Source organism: Tachysurus vachellii, chromosome 21 (genome assembly GCF_030014155.1).
Source record: "Tachysurus vachellii isolate PV-2020 chromosome 21, HZAU_Pvac_v1, whole genome shotgun sequence".
Classification (NCBI taxonomy): Eukaryota; Metazoa; Chordata; class Actinopteri; order Siluriformes; family Bagridae; genus Tachysurus; species Tachysurus vachellii.
The window spans coordinates 13,389,082-13,401,811 of record NC_083480.1 but is presented as its reverse complement, the minus strand read 5'-3'; the positions used below and the strand labels follow the sequence as shown (position 1 = coordinate 13,401,811).

General features: G+C 40.3%; 1 protein-coding gene across 4 annotated transcripts in view; it reads right to left on the bottom strand.

Annotated features, from left to right (window-relative positions):
• LOC132864009 (histone deacetylase 9-B) overlaps positions 1 to 11,042 on the bottom strand; it is a 48,545-nt gene extending 37,503 nt beyond the window's left edge. Inside the window, exons 1-3 of one of the 4 annotated variants that reach the window (XM_060897184.1) lie at positions 10,815 to 11,042; positions 9,610 to 9,823; positions 8,577 to 8,656 (exon numbers count right to left, since the gene is read on the bottom strand). In XM_060897184.1, coding sequence (XP_060753167.1) covers positions 8,577 to 8,598 — 22 coding nt within the window. In that variant the 5' untranslated portion in view covers positions 8,599 to 8,656; positions 9,610 to 9,823; positions 10,815 to 11,042. Of the gene's footprint in view, positions 1 to 948; positions 1,447 to 8,576; positions 8,657 to 9,609; positions 9,824 to 10,814 lie in introns of those variants that run through there. The other 3 variants (XM_060897183.1, XM_060897181.1, XM_060897182.1) reach the window with 3 other exon arrangements.
• Positions 11,043 to 12,730: the final 1,688 nt, after the last annotated feature.

Below are 12,730 nucleotides of genomic sequence, written 5' to 3'. Positions count from 1 at the left end.
TCTAAGCCTATGAACCTCATAGTGAGATTTGGGTCTATAAATAAAGGTTATTATTATTATTCTTGCATTGAGCAACAGCGGACTTGTGATATATGTAGATGTAATAGAAGAACAGTGTCACTGTGTAACAGCGAGACCCACAATGCCCTTGGAGAAGAGCTCTGAGGTAATTCATCAAAATATCAATATCACATCAGGTACTTTTGTTACTCCACACACACACACACACACACACTCTGTGCTACATGAGAGCTACTTGCACTCTGTAACAATGTGCTACTTGCACTCAGTAACAATACACGCAGATAAACAAACAAAAAAACAGCTCTAAAGTTCAAATGTTTTGAGGTAAGAAGCACAAACACACAAAAAAAAACACCTTTCCATTTACAGCATCCTTCCTAAAATGACCCCAAACACACAGACACACTACAACCTGTCTGCATTCAATGTGTTAGTGTTAAAGAGTGTTATCTGATCCCCGGTACTGAGAAAAAAGAATGTTTGTAGATATACGAGGTGGCAAAGCATGGAAGGGGGGACAAAGTGCTTTAAGGAGTGGCAGGACTGAATTATGTGTAGATGCAGGTTGCATTTGCAGAATATTTGTTATGGTTTTTAAGTTTAAAGAAAGTCTGCATGAATTACACAAGTTACATGAGTTTTAAAACTTTTGGAATTTGAATTAGACTTGAATTAGCCAGCGGTGGCCGTTCGGGGTGGCGCTCACTGCTGTTCCACCTTTACTTTCAGCAGTGAGGAAAAAAATAAGTGGAGAAGAGCAAGGGAGAGATGGATGAAGCAGCTGAGAGGAAGTGAGAGGAAGAGAAAGAGGCATACAGAGAGAAAAGGATAAATATAGAGCAGAAAAGATATAGGCCTCCTGTGTGTGTGTGTGTGTGTGTGTGTGTGTGTGAGAGAGAGAGAGAGAGAGAGTGAGAAAGATACCTGAGCCAATCACACTGCTGGAGATGCTGTGTGTATCCAGGAGGTTCCTGAGCCACTCAGCAGGGATGCGGGACTCGCTCTCATAAATAGTCTGCAGCATACTGACTGTCGAGCCGAGCCCTAAACCCCAGCAACCGTTCCTCACCAAATCCCACCAGCCTCACAGCAGGAAACACTAGAATACTCCTTCTTCCTCCTCCTGTCCTTTTTCAGTCTTTTTATTCACTGCAAAATAAGGCCAATCTCTTCTGAGTCTTTCAGCTGACCGACTGACTGACTGACTGACTGACTGACTGACTGACTGGCGAGAAAAAATAAATGACTGCACTGTTACTCCGTATATGCTTCAGCTTCTGAGATTCACCCGTGAGCGCCGCCTGTCACACTCTGGCTATCTCTCGATCTCTACAAAACTATCTGTCTCCCACCTCCTCTGTCTCTTACTCTTCCTATCATCACTATGTGAATGTACAGCAGTTCCTTCTCTCTCTCTCTCTCTCTCTCTCTTGCTCTCTCGCTCCCAGGTGGCAGGAATAGCAGCAGGGCCGGCCCAGGACAGAAATAGGCTGGGCCAAACCAGGGGAGTGGAGCAGCGGCTAGACGCTTAAAATAGCAACACAAAAACACAGCTGTCTGCCTTCATCCTTCTCCCCAGCTCCCTGGTTCCTCTTTATCTCCTCCTCTCAGTCTTCCCTTATCTTTCTCTTTTATTTTTGCATAAATTTCTCCTTTTTCTTGCTTACTTCCCTGACAGAGACCTATCTTCAAGCGCCAGGAGATCTGTTATTTCGTCAGCCTCTAAATTATTTATTATCAGGACTAATAAATATGCTGCTCTTGTCTATATAAGCATTCAGTTCTCATTCTTTCTTTCGTTTTCTTTCTCTCTTCTCATTCTCTTTACTGTTGAAGATGCTGTGTGTCATTTTAAGCGCTCAGTTGACATCTGTAATAATCTTGTAATTACAAAGACAACGATTATAATGCAATGCAAGGAAGATGGCTTGTTTTCGAGTTGCAGGCTACTTTATTTATCCATTTTACCCATTTTCCTAAAAAGGAACAAATTCACGAACAGTATGTAGGTTTAACAGAGGAAGCAGTGCAGCGGAGCATTTATTAAGTTACTCAATAAATGACATACCACTCCTTTAGTGTCATAGAGGCTTAGATAAACAAAACATGCAGCACAACTACCAGGAAAAAACATTGCATCCTTCAAACTGAAGCCCAGCGCGTGCCTTCAATGCATGCAGGTTAGAGCAGCGATGTTTAAAGTATCAGATTTTGCATCAAAAGTAATCATGCATAAAATGCAAGGCTTTGCAAACACTGGTGCGTCTGTTCACTGACTCAGTAGACTGTCAGCTGTCACAGTCAACTCGTAAAGACTCGTAAAATCACAGTGACTTCAAAAAAGTGACTTTTCCAGGAAAAGAAAAATAGAAAAATAACGTTAAATATTACAACAGTTCAAATAGAAGTGATCTGAGGTAAAAATAGCATTTTAGACCAGGCTTATTGCACTGAAGCTATTTCTATTTGCCCTGACATTTTAAAGAAGCAGTCTGTAATATTAGCACCCTCTGCTGCTTTCAAGGATAATTGCAATTACAAAAAAAAACAAAAAAAAAAAACAAACAGACCTTCTGCTTTCCCTTCCCCATTCTGCTGAAACTACACATGACCCTGTGACTTGTCTTTTAAGAAAAGAGTGCAAACATGAACAGCTCTGTTCCAGCCGGGGGGCGAAGCAAATTTCCAGCGCATAAAAACTGTAAACAAAATCCTAAAATAAACCAACAAGGACCACTTCATGTCAATGATGTGAATCACAGTATGTTTGGAGCTCTGACGTGTATATGCTTCTCACATGTCTAGAAACACTTTTAAACTTTTTTTTTTGCAAACTGCACCATGTAAACTTAGCATTATAACATGAATTGAACTTCCATGTTTAAAAAGAATTTCACCATGAGTCATGAAGTTGCTTCTAAACCTGCCGTTCCATTTCCAAGCGTCCTGGTCCGTCTCCTGTAATGCATAAAATGCTACAAAAATAGCCTGCTAAAAATGAACAGGCAGTTTGTGGTCGGAGAAAACCCTCTGCCGCACCTTGGGGACGTGTACGTTTCCTCCACTTTTGGTAAACATCATGTCTCCGTCAAGTTGTGCCCAGAATTTATTTACTGCAGACCCGGTTAAACAAAGAGACGAAACAAAACACACACCGTCCTGATACGTGACACTCATACCCAACACACACAGGTCACTGTTTCTTGGTAATCTGTGATCAGCAGTTAGAAAATGTCCTTGAGTGTGTGTTAATCAAGTGAATTTTTTTAAATGATAGTCATGTCACAACAAAATGGTAATTATTTCCTAAACTCTATAATTGCTAGACAGAGCTATAAGACCAGGAGAAAGATTTCCAAGAGAACATTTTGGAAAAAGTCCAAGTAATGCAGACGTTAGAAGTCTGCTGGACAACTTAAAGAAAGGAAAAGCTGTGTGTGTGTCTGTGTGTGTGTGTGTGTGTATCCGCAGGAGAAATTCCTGCAAGCAACAGGTTTTCTCAGCTATTGTTGGTTAAAGTGGCATCACGACTGTTTTTTTTTTATTCCCGGGAGTTCCCCAGATACATCCTCATCCAGTGGACAATACTGTTAGTGAAGCCTAGGTCTCTCTCTCTCTCTCTCTCTCACACACACACACACACACAAACCTTCTGCTACCAAGGTTTTCCTCTCCAGACAAAACAGATACTGCTGCTGTTGCTGCAGCAGCAAAAATAGGTCATCTGCATAGGCTTCTTACTGACAGAAACTTCTCCCAAGACGAGTTTAAAAATGGGCACAACAATAAGGCTGAATAAAAGCCCACAACCGATTCAGTCAACACTTCAGATAGGGATTTTCCGAGTAAATAATCCAATCATGCAGACCATGTCAGAAAACTTAAAATGATGCAAAAGAAAATGACCAAGTTTGTATTAAAGACTTTAAAATCTCAAAGCCTAGAGGAAGGATGTGTTTCGGTTGTCAGTTGTGGTTTGGAGAAACGGCTGTACAATTACTTAGTTACTATATTTAAGCCTGGTTTTGAAGTTTGTGCACTTCAGCTGGGTTTTCCGGTCTGCCCAATGCTTCTCAAAAGAAAAAAATCATTAAAAAATCTTTATTCTAACTATATTCATAGCATTTCTTATTCATTCATTCATTCAGTCATTTTCCAGCCCACTATGGCACTAGGGTGAACAGGGCATTACACACTTCTCTGTCCCCAGCCAAACACTCCAGCTTCTTCTGGGAGATCCCAAAACATTCCCAAGCCAAATGTGAGATATAAACTCCCCAGCTGGTCATGGGTCTGCCCTGTAGCCTGATACAGATCTACTGGGGTATCATTGTAAGTTGGCCAAACCACCTCCCCTGGCTACTCTCAATTTGGTGAAGCAGTGACCCCAATCCAGGCTCATCCACATTGTCATCTTCATTCTATTACAGATAGAAACCCTGTAGAGGAACCTCATTTCTAGCATCTAGACACATGACTATACTCTTCTGTCAGTACCAAACGACTCATACTGTAGGTAAGAACAGGGATGTAGATGCTTTATATGGTAACTGAGCTCTTGGTTTATCACCACACATTGATACGATTACTTTAATTCTGTTTTCTTTGACCCTGATGTGTCAGTCTTGCACTCTCTTTTTCCATCAATCTTTTACAGAATTCTAAGATGGTACTCCAACTAGCACCATGGGCAAGGTCTCTTCCCTGACCTAAAAGGAGCATCCCATTTTTTGTTCAGGAATAAAAGCATGGCCTTGAACTTGGAGGTGTTGATTTTGCTCACAGCTACTTTACACTCAAGAGCAAAACATTCAAGTACAAGTCCACTTTGGAAAGAGCAAATCGACACCATTACTTGCAAATAACAGGGATGTTACCTCTAGCTGACCATAATGGACACCTTTAGTTCCCATGGCTGCCTCGTAGTATCCTGTACATGAAAACCACAAAGAAGAGTAGAAACAAGAAGACCAAACCTTGGCCCTTGAATCTGACACCCACCTTAAAACGATTTGTAATTCAGCTAATGCAAACACAACTATCACAGAGAACGGATCTCATACAGAAGCGAGCCACATGAGATAAGATAAAATAAAATGATCTTTTATTCATCTCAGAGTGCAGTGGCCATTAAGGGGCCACATGTTGCATTCAGGGCCAAGTGCAGGGTACATTCAAGCACACAAAATAATTTATTCAGTACGGTGCAAATACATTTCAGCAGTCATTTTTTCAAACACTCAAGTGCCACCAATTGTTTGGGGGTGGAATTGCATCTGTGATCGTTGTAAAAAATTCTCCGGTTACTCTTCTCGTTGACGACTGATGGAACGTCGTCTGATCAGATTTCAGCAGGTGCCAGAGTGGGCAAATTTCAACCCATCCTCCTACAACAAACATCAATGTACATTATTATATGTGTTCTCCAAATCTGCAAAGCACATGCAGGCTGGATTAGCTAACTTTCTGCAAAAACTCAGGAACCAATTCATGGTTCCACAACCTGGACAGAACCTTGGTTGTTGCTCCTGAAATGAATTTTTTGGATAATTGTATATAGTGTAATATAGAGTCATATGATAACTTCCAGACCTCTGCAAAGAGTTGTTCTGAAGCCAGAGCATGTCTTAAGTTTCTCAGTTAAGATAAGTATTTCTTACTCAGATGGTCTAGATCTAGAGCTTTTAACTTCAACCCATTTCTTGACGTTTAACAAAAACGTTAGCGCAAGGTGTACAACTCAATGCTTGATACAATCCAGATGCAGGATGTGTGAAAGCCAATGTGTAACCAGAGCCTCACGCACTGGTCTGAACCCGCACATGTGCATATACACTTGTGCTGAAAACAGCACACACTTCAGAAGAGCGTTGGCCATCTGGATGATCCGCAACAAAGCGAGTCTGTCATGGCTTAATGCTCAAAGAACTGCAGGCCATCCAGAGCAACCTTCACCGATCAATCACAGCTGATGAGCACTACACGGTGACACACACTGTCTCGCTCTCCGTGTCTCTTTCAGATCAACAGCACCTCCTTCGGTCCAAAGGCCAATAGTGCACTGGAAGTCTTTCTCTGACACGTAAAAAAAGATTAGTTTAATCTAGTTTAATTAGTCTAATCTGAATGTTACGATTATTACTTGTAAGGCTGTTTGAAATGTGCTTAATAAAATCCTGGTCAAATTTTATAACAGTTTATAACAGTAATAAGGATATTTCTGACCATTGGCATGATTTATATATGTTTTATCTTTTTCACTATCATATTTGTAGATTCCGGTGAGTTTTGTATAATTCTATGCCACGATGTTACTGGTGGATTTTAAACAAGCGTAGCAACAGCACTCCCAGTTTGAGATTTTTAATAAAAAATACCAGACACACCCAGAACTTTATCGTGTTTGATTGCAAAAGCTCCGAATCGGCCGCCAGCGAACACATCAAGAGAAGCCGGATGAGCCGAAGCAGTGTCCTATTACTATATGTCAAAACCCAAGTATCTTGTAAGCAGGAAGCATTTGGGTGGAGGTCTGTTGGGATTTGTTCCTTCCCAGCTGTGTGTGTTGTCTATGAAGTCAGGAATGCAACAAGTTTCCACCCTTCTAGCCCCCTTTAACGAGAACTCTTGCATCTTAAATCGTAAAAGGTTTTCGATGCTGAAATCGTCCAAACACAGAATGACGTTCCGCATTAAAACGATCGACTCACTGGTTTTTCCACTTGACGAGCATGGAACGAAAATCAGACACCTGATTGTCAGACTCATATACCTCATAAACCAAGCTGGAATATTAGAACATCTGGACTTGATTCATGCGGGGTTAATATAGTTCAAGGCACAGAATTTGCAGCGCAGTCATGTCAACACCACAATATGACATGTCAGTATTCTTGAATTTCCTCCAGGATCAATAAAGTATCTATCTATCTATCTATCTATCTATCTATCTATCTATCTATCTATCTATCTATCTATCTATCTAAAATAAAAAAAACAGATACTTCATTCACACAGTCCAACAAAAGCTGAATAATTCAATGCATTTTGCTGCATCTGCTCTCACTGGAGCATTTCAGTCATTCTTAATTCATGTCACTTGTCTTCGGTGGTAATGTGGAAGCACAAATCCCATGACACAAACCCAAAGCACCAGCAAATTTTAGAAAAGGCAACAACAAAAACAAATTCAGAAACACATCAGAATTAACTCCAAACAGATAGCTGGGTTGCCAGAGTCACGGTATATAGACCAAATTGGGCTAGAGTTGGATCAAGGCTGTGGGTGGAAAAAAGCAAGTCCGCAGGTGGCATTTTTCTGAAACTAAAAATAGTGTGCAGATGCTGAGATCTTATTTCAAAACAGACAGAATGAAATCTAAGCCGTTTCCGCACACACTGCGGAAAAACAAAGAAAAAGACTGTCTATAATGTTCCATTTTGGTCTGTACCAGGTGATGACAGAATCACATTGCAGAATTGCAGTTACTAAAATATCAGAAATGTATGCAGACATCAGTGACCTTGTTTTTCATACAAAGACTAAGAAAGCATGTCTCGGCTGTTCCGGTGCTCCAACTGTTTGGGCTGGATTTGGTTTTTTTGTTTTACTCCATGCAACTAAAGAGACTTGAATAACTTTGTGTGAATAACATTATGTAAAAAAAATAAACACAAAAACATCTGTGCTGAAGCCAATCATCCCCGAGCATGCGGTGTTTCCCGTAAAGACCTACACTTTCTGTTTTTAGGTTAAAGTCATGTGTTTTTAATTTTCTCATTTGCTCTGGGTTTTTTTTTTTTAGTTTCGCATTTTGCGGTTACGTTTTTTGATTTGCTGCTTTGTGTATTAACATGTTTTACAAGCATATTTGCAATATTTGAGTTTGATTCATTCCCTTGACATTACATGGCTGTGTAAAATGTAAGCATTATGATGTCACACTAATAAGTCGGTATTTTAAAAGAGCCATTTGTCTGTAGGATGTTGCAATTGTTTGTCTTTTATATGACAGATGAGATGGAGCACACTAGAGCCTCAACAAGAGTTTATTTATGATCCTATCTTTGTTTGCATAGTGGTTTGTGTCTACACAGCTACAAAACTGACTGCATCAACAAAGAAAAATAAAAAAATAACGGTACAATCATACAATGTCATCAAAATAATGAATTAAAAATGAAACCTGTTGTACATGTCCATGCCAGGTATTCATACGAATGAGAGTGAGAGTGCAAACAAGACAGAGAGAGAGAGAGAGAGAGAGAGAGAGAGAGAGAGAGAGAGAGAGTCTGCGCTGGTCTGATGAAAGTAGCCACCTGCCAGTAGGGTCTCCATCTGCTCGCCTTCCTCTGCCAAGACGCGCAGGAGGGCCTCGGGCATGCGGGGAGCAGTGGATAAATATATCCCTCCGCTCTCCGCCTGCCCACGAGAGGCCTCCGGCAGCCTGCTACGCTGACTTACGCTGGCCCTAAAGATGCCGCACACCTGAAAGGAGTGATCGTGATAACAGGGACTAAACAGTGTAGAGAATATATAAAGCAAGTATTACCTGGGTGCTCAGGGGAGCCCATGTCATCACCATGTATACGAGGGGGAAAGTCCAGCAGTGTTAGACTGGGAAAAGGGCACCTGGGGGAAAAATACACACATTTGCACAACTATTCACAAATATGTAGAAACATATGGGAGAGAGAGAGGGAGAGAGAGAGAGAGAGAGAGAGAGAGAGAGAGAGAGAGAGAGAGAGAGAGAGAAAGAGAGTATAGATATAGATCAATAGTTATATATAGATGTGTGTGAGTTGAATGCAGACATGGTGTCTTGTCAGATACTCGTTAAATATAATATCTCTAAGGTTTTGATGTCAGAAACATCTAATATCAACATTTAAATTCAGAGAAAAGGAGGGACTTTGGCCCTATAAGCTGTTTGTGAGATCCTTTTATGGTTTAATCTCAATGAAGGCATAGGATTCTCCAATTTTTCTGGATTCCACCCTATTCCCAAAACATTCTAGTGGACTGTTTACTGTCTAAATTGTTTTTAGGTGTCAGGTGTGATGAATGAGGGTGTGAACATGAGTGCATGTGTGTGTGTGTGTGTGTGTGTGTGTGTGTGTGTGTGTGTGTGTGTGTGTGTGTGCTGATGTACAATATGCAAGAATGATGTGAAAAAAAAGACAGAGGAATGTTGGATGTAGGTGGGGATCTTTCCTAGATGGGATTCCTGTCCATTGCATGACATCATGCACTCACACACACACACACACACACACACACACACAGAGTGCATGGTGTCATGCAATGGACAGAAATCCCATCTAGGAAAGATCCCCACCTCACATCCAACATTCCTGGGACAACCTTTTGTTATGACTTACTTAAAGATAAATGAATGATTCTCTGTCTTTTTATTTTCACATCATTCTTGCATATTGTACATCAGCACACACACACACACACACACACACACACACACACACACACACACACTACTAACCTCAAGAGTATCCAACGTGCCATTCATTATCCAGTCATAATCAATTTATATCCTCACAATAAAGCAATAGCAAAATAATACCTACTTCGGGATGATAGAAAGCAATTTTCTTCCTCGACATCCATATTTATCTCAGCTTTCAATCTCATTTTCCGCCTCATGCACTTTCAGTTGGTTTTTCGCATTGTCTTTTTAAAAATCTGTTATTTTAGCCCACTCAATAACAGACCTCCTTATGACTGGATGCAGTTATATCCAGTGCAAAAGCAGGAAGACCTTCTTCCTTAGGAGGTCATTAGCTAATGGAAGGAAATATTTTGAAATAATGTAATAACAATATTATCCAGCAGTGACACAGTGAAATCGTTATAGATCATTATCAAAGTATTAGCTACTACTGTTGGATGATACACAGCCTGTTTTTCTCACTACACATACATATATATCATCATTTCTTAGTTTCATTTTTCTATATGCATTGTGTATTTCAAGCCCGCTTGAACCTGGATGCAGTTACCTAATGCAAGTGTATGAAAAGGGATAATCACATAACACACACACACACACACACACACACACCTGTTGATGCATCTCATCATCATCCTCGTTCTGCATTTTCTATTCATTTGATAGACGCAAACACTACTAAAGTTTAGACATAATGCAAAAATCCTACTATATAATGCACATTTCTACTGAACTGACAAATCTTTAGGAAAAGGTTCTACACTCATGAGCAGGAAGCACGCAATCATAAATATATTAAAACCTCCAACGCATGCAGGGTTTAAATAGATTACAGGTTAAGATTAAATAGGTTGGTGCATAAACCCACAGCGAGAAACTGGTAATCTTGGGGATTTCTCAAACTGCCGCATGCTATATCGGTGCGTCCGCTCGTGCGCCCGGGCTATTTATAGCGCGCGACGTTTCCCCTGCAGAAACTAAACGGAAGAGATGCTCGGTAAACAGACAACCTAGAGGGGTTATTTTTCTGTGTTGTTATTTCTTTTAAATAAAAGCAGGAATAGATCTGAACTTTCAAATACGGAAAAACACCGTGCAATAAGGTATAGATGTATCCCATGCGACTTAAAAACTGGATTAGTGAAAAATGCGAGTGATTAAAGCCTAAAAACGTATTATTATTGTTTTTTAATAATTAACCGAATTGTATTGACACGCGTGCATAAAGGGTTAAACTGGGGTTAAAGTCTATCTGAGATGACATGATGTTCCTTTTCGTCAATCCTCACTGCTCTTGAAAAAATAACGTGTTTTCGCACTTACCGGAGTGTTGATGTTGGTGCTGTGACGGTAACCGGATCGCGCGACAACCGAACAGTTCCGTCCAGCTCGTGCGCGCGACTGGTTAAATAAGCGGACCCACGGCTGCGCCCTGGACGCGCAGGATGCCGATGGTCACGTCCCAAACCGCACACTACACGACTACGTAGTGCGCCCTAGTATCCCGTGTGTGTGTATGTGTGTGATAGAGTGCGTGTATGAGAGAGTGTGTGTGTGTGTGCGTGCGTGCGTGCGTGTGTGTGTGTGTGTTTGATAGTGTGTGTGTGTGTGTGTGTGTGTGTGTGTGTGTGTGTGTGTGTGTGTGTGTGTGAGAGAGAGTGTGTGTGTGTGTGTGTGCGTGCGTGTGTGTGTGTGTGTGTGTGTGTGTGTGTGTGGTAACTATGGTAACCATTAGGGGGCGTAGTGATACAGTGTTTAGTAGGTTAGTATGAGGGTGTTTGGGAGGAAGCCTGTGTTACGTGTTGCTGCTAACGGTGACTATACACACACACACACACACACACACACAAAGGCGCGTGATAAAAATAGCACAGTGACACAATAGAGACAGAAGCAGGTCCACTTCACATCCTCGTGTCCTTATGAACAGCACTGAACAAAAACAAAAAAACAAAGAGAGCTAAATATTTATATTCAAACACAATTTTTATTTTCTCTATCATTTAATTCTACAGATTACGCAGACGCACTTCAATCATAAACGTAATAGAGTCCAATTTCTCTTATTTTTCTTTTTATAAGGAAACTGTGGTTTCTGTATATTACATGCTGAGTTGGAGTGCAAAAGTTTGCACACCCCCACTGTGAAATGATATTATGTGCATAGATATGTAATATTATAATAATAATATTGTTTGAAATTTGTGTTATAAGTTATTAATAGGGGGGCACGGTGGCTTAGTGGTTAGCATGTTCGCCTCACACCTCCAGGGTTGGGGGTTCGATTCCCGCCTCCATCTTGTGTGTGTGGAGTTTGCATGTTCTCCCCGTGCCTCGGGGGTTTCCTCCGGGTACTCTGGTTTCCTCCCCCGGTCCAAAGACATGCATGGTAGGTTGATTGGCATCTCTGGAAAATTGTCCGTAGTGTGTGAAAGAGAGTGTGTGTGAGAGTGCCCTGCAATGGGTTGGCACTCCGTCCAGGGTGTATCCTGCCTTGATGCCCGATTACGCCTGAGATTGGCACAGGCTCCCCTTGACCCGAGGTAGTTCGGATAAGCGGTAGAAAATGAATGAATGAATGAAGTTATTAATAGTGAAAGGAAGAAATGATCTGAATAATGTATGTGGTTGGTTTTTCTATTCGTCTCTCTAGCAGAGTTTCTTCTAGTTTTGTCTCTCCGCCTGTCATGGTTTCTTTCACTAAATAACATTATATGTTCATCTGCTTCATTATTTTTAGTCCATACTTAATTTTATTAGATTATTTGCATTTAATGTTCACAGTATATGTTTTAGATTTTAGACAAATGTAAAATATAAGACAAACTTCTGCAATTGCCAATCATAAAAATCCTATTTTTCTCCCTGTCACTTAATATTGAACTCTTTTGTATCTGTGTCTAAAAACATTTTGAAGAGTCTTTAGCATGCTCTTGAAATCCTTTTTTGGGTTAATAAAGTAACACTTTCTCCCCTGTTTGTTGAATGTGTGTATTTATTTAAAAAATAAAATAAATATAATAATAATAATAATAATAATAATAATAATAATAAGAAGAAGAAGAAGAAGAAGAATAAGAATAATAAGAATAATAATAGATAGATAGATAGATAGATAGATAGATAGATAGATAGATAGATAGATAGATAGATAGATAGATAGATAAATATCTAAATAAAATAATGTTTTAGGCTCATGGTATCTCATTCACTCATTTTCTACCGCTTATCCGAACTAC